Below are 10562 nucleotides of genomic sequence, written 5' to 3' on the forward strand. Positions count from 1 at the left end.
GTTTAAATTTAGATGAAAAAAATTGCTATAAAAATATAATTTATCAAAACTGACCCAGTAATTGTACAATAAATATTATGGCTGCTCTGCCTAAAAACACCAAAACATGGAATGGGTGGTCAAAAACTTTTCCACAGGCCAGGCACAGTGCCTCACATCTGGAATCCCAGCACTTTGAGAGGCTAAGGCGGGAGTATCATTTGAGCCCAGGTGTTCGAGACCACCCTGGGCAACATGGCAAGATACTGTTTATATAAAAAAAAATTTCTTTTAATTAGCCAGGCATGGTGGTGCATGCCTACAGTCTGAGCTACCTGAGAGGCTGAGGTAGGAGGATTGCTTGAGCTCAGGAGGTCATGGCTACAGTGAGCCATGTTAATGCACTATACTCCAGCCTGGGCAATAGAGCGAGACCCTGTCTCAAAAAAACAAGAAAGAAAGAGAGGAAGAAAAGAAAGAAAAGAAAGAAAAGAAAAAAGAAAGAAGAAATTAGATAAACTTTAATGTGTGTTTATGAGAAAACCTCTCAGCAAAGCAGGAATAGAAGAATATTCCCATAATCTGACAATGTATACACTTTTACAGAAATCCTACAGGAAATCAATCCTACCAGACAGCTTAATGGTGAAACATTGCAGTCCTTTACTCTGAGATGATAAACAAAACAAAGATGCCCCTATAACCACTTCTGTTCAACACTTTTCTATTTAACAACACAGTAAGGAAAGACAAAAAGTGTAAGGACTAGAAAGAAAAAAATAATGTCATTTTCCATTTAAAATACAAATGTGTGCATGAAAAAACAAGAATACTAACAAATAAATTATTAGAATTAATAAGAGGATTTGCCAAGACACTGAACACAATACCTATATAAAAATGACATTTTAAAAACTAGCAACAGACAGAAATGAAACAACTAAAAAATATGTCATATATAACAACAGCAAAAATATAAAATACTTATGAATAAATCTAACTAAAGATGTGCTAAATGTCTATGGAGACAACTTTACACTTTATTGAGAGACATGAAAAATAACCTAATGAATATAGAGATAGCCCGTGTTCATGGATTAAAAGACTCAATATTGTAATGATATCATTTCTCCCCATATTCATCTATAGGTCCAATTAAATCCCAATCAAAATCTCAAGAAGAGTTTTATGTGCATGTATGATAAGCTGATTTGAATATTTATATAAAAGATCAAAAGAAGGGCCAAGAATAGCTAAGACAATCTTGAAGAAGAATTAAGGCCAGGCGTGGTGGCTCACGCCTGTAATCCCAGCACTTTGGGAGGCCGAGGAGGGTGGATCACGAGGTCAGGAGATCAAGACCATCCTGGCTAACACGGTGAAACCCCGTCTCTACTAAAAATGCAAAAAATTAGCTGGGCGTGGTGGTGGGTGCCTGTAGTCCCAGCTACTTGGGAGGCTGAGGCAGGAGAATGGCGTGAACCCTGGAGACGGAGCTTGCAGTGAGCTGAGATAGCGCCACTGCACTCCAGCCTGGGCAACAGAGCATGACTCCGTCTCAAAAAAAAAAAAAAGAAGAAGAATTAAGTAGGAGGACTTATACAACCAGATATCAAAATTTACTATTCATAAAAATCAATTCCATATAGATAAAAGACAAATATTAAAAGGCAAAAATATGAAGTCTTTAGAAGATACTAGAGGAAAATATCTTAATGACCTCGGGGTAGAAAAGGACTTCTTAGGAAAAGCATAAAAAAGCACCAATCATAAAAGAAAAAGACTGATAAAGTTGATACCTTTAAAATTCAGAACTTTTATTCTTCAAAAGACACAATAAAGAGAGTAAAGACAAATCATAAGATGAGAGAAGATATCCACAACGCATAACTGGCAAAGGGTTTTTAATTGGGATAAGAACTTATACCAAAAAGGAGAAAGAAAAGATAATGTAATAGAAAAATGGCCACAGACTTGATCATAAATTTCACACATGAAGAAATGCAAAGGGTCAATAACCTACAAAAAGACACTCATCCTCATTCATCAGTAATCAGGGAAATGCACATTAAAACCACAAGTTACCATTACTGGCAAAAATTTTAAATTCTGACAATAGCAGTTATTGGTAAGGATGTGGAGGAATGGGAACTCTCTAACGCTGCTGGTGGGCGTCTAAAGAAATCTGTGCACTTTGGGAAACAATTTGGTTTATCTACAGAAAGTGAACAGGTACATGGCCTAAGCCTCAGCAATTCTACTCCTGTGTCTATTCCCCAGAAAAGACAGAAGGTGGAGCAAGGTGGCAGAATAGATGGCTCCATCCCGCAAGGACACTAATTTAACAACTACGCAGAAAAACAAACAAGCAAACAAAAAACCACTTTCATAAGACCCCAAAATCACGTGAGCCTTCATAGTACCTGGTATTCCCCAGAAAAACTCTCGTACTTATGTAACTGGACACATATACACGAATGTTGGTAACAGTCCCAAACTAGAAACAGTCCAAACTCGCTTCATTCTGGATGAATGCATTATGGTACAGGCACACATTGGGACACTATACCACAATGAAAAAGAATAGACTATAGCTGCACAATTATTCATACTGCACGTGTTTTAAACACTCACTGGCTTTTATATGGCATGTTGAAGGTTTTTTGTTTGCTTTGTTTTGTTTTGAAGAGAGCCTGCTTTCAGGGCTCAATGCTCTGGCACTGGGTCCTTGATCCCTTATACTGGTACCTGTACTTCATCTTCTGGAGTTTCAAGGATCGATTTTTCAGAACCAGATTCCTTGTGGTCTCCTTTCCTAGCTCCCAGCCTTTCCAGTGCAGCTCCTCGGCCACCTCAATGCCCCAGATGACCCTCTTCTTCACTCTCTCCTGCTTCTTTGGGGAGTGCATCTGAGTGTCCACGGAGCTTGCAGGCTGTTCGGGTGGCAGGGAGAAGGGGGAGCAGAAAGGATGTATCAGCAGGGTAGGATGCCAAGATCCAGAGAACAGGTGAAGGTCTTCCTCCTCCACCACCAAGAAAATAAAGGACAAGACAGAAAAACAATGATTGACACCACCCCTCACCCCTGGGGGATGGTCTGGAGACAGATAGTGAGAGGCAGGTAGGCCCTGAAGTCAGATATCACCTCTTCCAAGACTGGAACTGTTTTGCAACTAGAGCCCCTGCCCCCGAAGCCTTCCCTGGGCAGCCCCATCAGCCACTCTGTGCAAGCACACAAATGCAGGCTTCTGTTCTGTTCTTCAGTGTGCCCTCAGATACCACCCCATCAGGTACCTCCTCCCCTCTTCTTTCTCCCAGCCCTGCCCCTTGCTACAGATGCCTCTCCTAGCTAGAGCAGTCTATCCCAAGTCCTTTTCCAGACCACAGTTCCCTCTGCACCATTCCCTCTCCCATTCCTCAATTGGCTGGTGGGGCAGAGGAGGAGTCAATTTGTCTGCTGTTCACCTCACCCATCCCCTGACTTCTGAGGCCACTCTAAGGGCTGCTCCTGGTGATTGATGCTAGCACTGCCATGTGCAGCATTTCCATCTGTAATGGAAAATCTTTCCATAGGCTTATCCATCACCCCTTTCTAGATGAAGAAGGAGGGGGCATGGAAACCCTCCCTGGGGTGGTAAGGTGGAGGGAGGATGAACTGGTTGCCTTTTCCTACCACGGTCATTGCCATGAGCACTCAACTCATTGGCATTTTATATATGTGTGTGTGTGTGTGTGTGTGTATTTGACACTATATATGTGTATATATATATATTTTATACTATGTGTGTGTGTGTGTGTGTGTGTGTGTATTTTTTTTTTTTTTTTGTAAGAGTCTCGCTCTGTCGCCCAGGCTGGAGTATAATGGCACAATCTCAGCTCACTGCAACCTCTGCCTCCCAGGTTCAAGCAATTTTCTCACGTTAGCTTCCTAAGTAGCTGGGATTACAGGCACCCGCCATCATGCCCGGCTGATTTTTCTATTTTTGTAGAGACAGGGTTTCACCAGGTTGGTCAGGCTGGTCTTGAACTCCTGACCTCAGGTAATCTACCCACCTTGGCCTCCCAAAGTGCTGGGATTACAGGCATGAGCTACCATGCCCGGCCACCATTTTTTAAATCTTTGACCAAGTATTGCTTTTATATTGTTGCATAATATAAGGATATAGTCATCCATTCAACAGATATTTTTTGAGTACCTATAATGCACCGGACACTGTGCTAGCTATGGGACTACAATGATGAACAGGACCAACAAATCCCTTTTCTCTTGGAGCTTACATTCTCAGTTTCAATATTTACTGAGTGTGTCTGATGGCCAACATACTATTTTCTTTCCTGAGTCACCTATGGAAGAAAGGTGACATGGATTATGGGAGGTAATTTACTATAAATATCAGTTGGTGCATCAGCCAATGTCCAGGTAAGAAAACAAAAGCCACTCTGAATGTTTAAAACAGGGAATTTACTGTGGCCGGGCGCAATGGCTCACGCCTATAATCCCAGCACTTTGGGAGGCCAAGGTGGGCAGATCACAAGGTCAGGAGTTCAACACCAGCCTGGCCAACATAGTGAAACCCCTGTCTCTACTAAAAATACAAAAAATTAGACGGGCATGGTGGCAGGAACCTGTAATCCCAGCTACTCGGAAGGCTGAGGCAGCAGAACCGCTTAAACCTAGGAAGAAGAAGTTGCAGTGAGCCGAGATTGCGCCATCGCACTCCAGCCCAGGTGACAGGGCAAGACTCTGTCTCGAAAAAAGAAAAAACAAACAAACAACAACAACAACAAAAACCAGGGAATTTACTGCATAACCATGGGTAGTGAGGGAACCTGGGAGTTGGCAACATCAAGAAGCTGCCACCACACCTAGGTGAGAAGTGGTGGGGTCAATACAGCCTTGAGGCCTGTCTGATGGGAACTGGAGCCACAGGGGAAATGCAGCTGCTGACAGAGACACGGTGAACAGCAGAGAGAGGAAGAGAAATGCCCTGGCTTCTCCCTTCCTCCCACTTTCCAATCTCCTACTGGCTCAAAGCAGAGCAGGGAAGGGCAGTGAGTGAATCCAAGGGCAAACAGGCCCGGAATGGCACAGAGGACAGAGATGTCTTCTAAAACACGACCCTCCATTCACAGGGAGGCAAGGGCAGCACATCTAAGGAGCTAGGCACTGTATACCACACAACACAGACACACACTGTATCATACACAAAGCCATGCCCATAGTCACACCCCTGGACAGCTGCATCATCACATAGAGAGAACTACAAAGAGCTGCAAAAAGTAAACAGCATCCATACATTATTGGTCAAACACAAAGTCCTAGGGGTCAAGGCCAGAAGAACTTTCTGAGGAAAGAGAAATCCTAGCTATCCAACCAGCCTCTGACTCATTCCTCTCTGGCACTCTCCTATCCCACGGCCTCTCAGGCACTCACTGCTCCCAGCACTCCAGTGTGCTTGGTGCTACAATGGTGAACAGGACTGACAAATCCCTTTTCTTTTGGAGCTTACATTCTCAGTTTCAATATTTACTGAGTGTATTCAATGGCCAATGTAATATTTTCTTTCCTGAGTGGAAAAAAGGTGACAAGGAAAGTCTAGACAGGGTCTAGTGCTAAGATGCATAGGGAAGAGTCAGGGCCTCTCAGATTCCCACCCCAGTGCCCTGCCCCCCATGCCCTGCCCTGGCCCTGCTACACCCTGCTCTGCCTGCCCTGGCTGTATCCTTACCCGGGCACTGATGGTGCTGCAGGCACTCATGGCTGCACTGCTGTCATTGATGGCGGGGATGGCCACCGTGCTGGTACTCAGGCAGGATCCGCCAGAGTTCACGGTGTGGTCCCTGCTGTTCCTGGACCTCATGATGGAGCTTGGAGCCTGTGTAAGCATCAGGCCCTTGGGACACAGTCCAAAGGGAGCACTCTGAGTATGGAGCTGGGAAGAGAGCAGAGGGTGGGGGAGACAGGAGTGACATGAGAAAGAGAGGCTGAGGGAGGAGACTCTCATAGCCATCCTTGTCATGGAGGAAAGGGTCTGCTTTCCAGCTCTGGCAACAGGTGCTAGGTGGCACCATGAGGAATGAGGCTGTACACGAGATCCAGGGCTTTGCCTGGGAGCCTAGGGACTCACCATCAGGAAAGGCACTCCAAAGAGAGACTTGGGAACAAGGCCTACCCCACTATGCCCCTCCGTGGCCACTCTTGGCACTGCTCAGCAAGCTCCAGTGGGTGTTACTGAAGTGTGTGCATTACCTTTATCTGGCTTTTACTCTCTGCTTGTTTCCTCTGAACGCTCTTGCCTCTTGTGAGAAGAGGAATAAGGGGGAAAGAAGAGGCAAATGAGACTGACGGATTCTCTACCTTCTGGGTTTCCTCCACCAGTCTACAACCTGTTAAGGTAAACATCACTGAAATAGATCAATGAAAGCATAAGTCAATCCATCTCTAGAGCAGCAGGATCCCTGATGACTGTAGCTGAAATCATATGCAAATATATGTGACACATATGTAAAGGATATGCCAGATGCTATGTATGCATACATGTCTGTTTTCCAGGGGGAATGGCCACAGTTTTCACCAAATGCTCAAGAGGATGCTTGACCTCGATCTAAGGGACACAAAGTATCTCAGACTAGCTCTGGCTCCATCACCTTGAATCCCCTCTTCCTTTAGCTGGCTTCCCTTAGCACACACACTCAAGTGTGACTTTGTTACCTCTATAAGAAGACAGCAATTTTCACACTCACACACCAAGACTAAGCCAGCTCCACTCCAGCACATGCGGAAGTGGTTTGCAGATCCCTATGACTTACCACAAATGGTTCATCTCTGATTTCCCTTTACACTTGATACGAAGCCATCATCCATGACATCACAGAACATGGCACTGCTCCCCAAAATATAATGCAATCCACATGTGTACTTTAAAACATTGTAGTAGCCACATTAAAAAAGTGAAAAGACACAGGTAAAATTAATTATAATGATATATTTTATTTAACCTATCATATCAAAAATACTACATTGAATATGTAATCGATATGTAAATATCAATATGTAAATAATCGATATATAAGTCGATATGTAAATAATCAATAAATTATTTAGATACTTTACTTTCGTATTTTGTATTAAGTCTTTGAAATCTGGTGTGCATTTTACACTTATAGCACATCTCAATTTGGACTACCCATATTTTAAGTGCCGAATAACTACAAATGGCTATTGGCTACCACATTGGACAGCATCACTTTAATACCTTTTTTGAACATTTGTATATTTTTCAGACTACTCAGTATCCTCCCCCTCTTCTTCAAATAACAATCTCAAAAATAATAATGTCTATTAACATGTACTGAGAACCTACATGGCAGGCAGTGTTGTAAGGTCCTTACAGGGATTTTATTTTATTTATTTATTTATTTATTTGAGACAGAGTCTCACTCTGTTGCCCTTATTTATTTGTTTGTTTGTTTATTTATTTATTTGAGACAGAGTCTTACTCTCCTGCCCAGACTGGCAAGACCTCAGCTCACTGCAACCTCCACCTCCCGGGTTCAAGCAATTCTCCCTTACAGGTATTTTAATTCTTACAACAGTTTATGATTACGTGTGACTTACCCATTTATTTAACCTAAAATGATCCTTTTTCAAGTTTGTCGTTCAGTTCCTTATTTTAATGTATTCAGATTTAGCAATTTTAAGATCACCCTTTAGGAATTTATACAGTTCCATCAGACACTCTCTTATCCCTCCCCCACCACCCAGCATCACCCTTCCAAAGTGGAAGGTTCTGTTGACCCTGGTTTTCCTAGTTGGCAACATGTCTAAACCCTCTGGAGGGGACTATCTAGATTCAGTCATTCGTTCATTCACAAAGCACTTGCTGAGTGCCTATTATGTACCAGGTACTGTGCTAGGCATCAGGCAAGGCTCCTACCTCCAACTGTGAACTGGATGTTCAGATGAAGTCAAAGAAAATGTAAGCTGAGGAGACACAGAGAGAGTCCATTACTTCTCTGCCACGGGATGGTCTTGCAGCCCTGCCCTGACTCGTTAATGCCTCTGACCTCAGGGGATTGTACAGACAGCTCCTGCCTCAGAGCTCTGAAAAAGTCTCCACTCAACACATGAAACTATTCCAGAGAGTGCATAGAAGAGATGAGAGATGATGGGGTAGAAAGCTGGTCCAACCCATGTCATAGGGCTAGGGAAGTGGTCCCAGGGCAAGGGAAGCTGGATGCCAGCATCTTCTCAGACTCTACGGGGATAGGCAAATTTCTCCATCTCCTGGAGCCTCAGTCTCCTCGCCTGTAAAATGTGGGTTATCCTGACGATTTCACAAAGTTGATGTGCAGCTCGAATGAAACAGGATTTGAAAAAGCACTAAACAAATCTATGTTATAGTAATTAACAACCATAACTTCCCCACTAGCCTGCACTATTCTTCCAAAAGACTCACACATCTGCAGTCGTTGTGAAGAGACTGGGCAAGAGAGGTTTTTCTGTTTTGTTTTGAATTTGTTTTGTTTTAAATTGAAGTTTCCAATTTCGAGAACTTTGAAAATATGTATCATGAGCTTCCTTTATTTGCCTAATTGCTGATCTAAAAATCTCCAAGATAACCACTAGAAAAAGTGGCAGGTCGTCGTATAGAGTCGAGGGAGAAAGAAATAGATGAAACAAAGGGGGACAAAATACACTTAGAGCTGCCTCTCCTTTCTCTTCGGGATCTTTAGTCTGATTGATCTCGCCCAAGACTCAGTCCCATGGGGCTCTCTGAAGAGCATGGAGGGGACCTCTGGCCACGATTTCCCGAAGGATAGGGTCTCCCGGGACAGACACCTTCCCTGGCCACTCGCGCCGCTCCCTAGGACCCTGGGACCCTGGGACCCTGGGACCCTGGGACTAACGCTCAGAACTTACATCGCCGCCATATTGCCGTCTCCATAGACACAGGACGCGCAGGAAACGGCGTCTTCAGATATCCCAGGGCAACGACGGCAGCCCGAGTGAGGCAAGATTCGTAGAAGGCGAATGTGCCTCCCAAGTTTATTTTCTGTATTCAGTTTTGATTCCCTGATTTTTCCTGCTGGCAGTAACTGCGGGCTTCTACCTGTCGCGACATGGTAATGTAGAGCCCCCTAGTTGTGACGTTCCAGCAATCATGACTTTAATTGACGACCAAATTCGCAGGAAGCTCCTCGGTGGGCTTGGCACTCTCACACGCATAGAGACAGAACCTCATTCTCTGTGATTGCAATTGTTAACTTAAAAGCAGCCCGCAGTTATTTCTTATATGAATATTGCTTTGCAAATAGATCCCTTTTGCTGATGACAGGGAAGGTGTCCTCTGCGTTTTCTCCCGGCATTTCTTCTTGCTCAGCAACAAGAAAAACAACTCTTGAAGGGATCGGAAGGTTAACGTATAAAAGAATTATTATACATAATGTAGACTTTTGGAAGCCCGTTGGTTCATTTGCTGGCATGTGTGTTGGAGGAAGGGTCCCATTTTGTGAAGACTCCTTAGTACATGAAGCTGAAAGTCTCAAAGTTACTCTTGGGTAACTAAGGATATTTTGCTCCCCAAGACAGCGAACCGGTTTCCTTTCAGATGGAAGGGGAAACGTGACTAGACGGAGAGAGCTTAGTGAGTGGAGGGGTAAACACAGAAGATAAGCTATCATTTTGGGAGAGTTGGAGTTGACTTGTGAAAGGTGAAAGATGGACTGAGATGACAAAGTGACCTGAGCTGGCCTGGGAGATCACATGGCCAGAGACTGGCAAGGCTGGAGGGAAGGGGCAGGCAAATAACGCCAGCATGATTAGTAGTTTTCCGGGAATCAAAGAATGTGGAACTCAGTGAGCTTTTCACTGGTTTTAACGGGATTCTCAGAATCTGAAACCTGCACTTTGGACATGACGACTTTTATGCTGTTTGTAGTTTCTATAATGATTTCCTTTTTGTTTTTCCCCAAATTCTTTTTGAAATGGTCAGCCTGACTCAGCTAGACCTTAGGGACAAGGAAAGGAACTGGTTCACTTTTAGGATAAAAAGAAATAGGGACTTTGGGGGCAGGGTTTTGTGTTGGCCCCAGGAATCTCAGTGGGAAAACCCCAAGGAGGAAGAACAGCTCATGCTAAAGGCGTCCTTGTGCCTCTTCACTGGGGAGCCTCCTTCCAGAGCTCTTGCCTGCTCAATGGTGGATTCTGGGTTTGGAAAAATTAAAGGGGATGGTTCCTCCTCTTAACAGGGCCCCTGTAGGCTCTGCTTCTGTAGGTGTCTACCTGCCTCCTAGAAGCCCTGATGCCTAGTGACTGCAACTGACATCGGTGGACTCCCAGGGAGAAGCCTGCGTGCTGGACTTTGCCCAGGGAGGCACACACATGGAAAGAGGCTTCACAACAGATTGAGCCTGAGGAGGGAAAAGAGGAAGCTGGGTTTGCTTTGAAACTCTCCCTTTCCAGGAGCCCAGAACCAGCGAAATAATGGGTACTGGGACCTGTTGATCATATTCTCCCTAGACCCAAAAATAGATCATGGGGGAGGCGACCAAGTGTGGTAGCTCACACCTGTAATGCCCAC

At 44.3% G+C, this 10562-nt stretch overlaps 1 protein-coding gene across 1 annotated transcript in view; it reads right to left on the reverse strand.

Annotated features, from left to right (window-relative positions):
• CFAP65 (cilia and flagella associated protein 65) overlaps window positions 1–6480 on the reverse strand; it is a 38115-nt gene extending 31635 nt beyond the window's left edge. The window contains exons 1-3 of the mRNA XM_015432812.4: window positions 6230–6480; window positions 5709–5912; window positions 2728–2912 (exon numbers count right to left, since the gene is read on the reverse strand). Coding sequence (XP_015288298.3) covers window positions 2728–2912; window positions 5709–5912; window positions 6230–6382 — 542 coding nt within the window. The 5' untranslated portion in view covers window positions 6383–6480. The remainder of the gene's footprint in view (window positions 1–2727; window positions 2913–5708; window positions 5913–6229) is intronic.
• Window positions 6481–10562: the final 4082 nt, after the last annotated feature.

This window comes from Macaca fascicularis, chromosome 12, assembly GCF_037993035.2.
Source record: "Macaca fascicularis isolate 582-1 chromosome 12, T2T-MFA8v1.1".
NCBI lineage: Eukaryota > Metazoa > Chordata > Mammalia > Primates > Cercopithecidae > Macaca > Macaca fascicularis.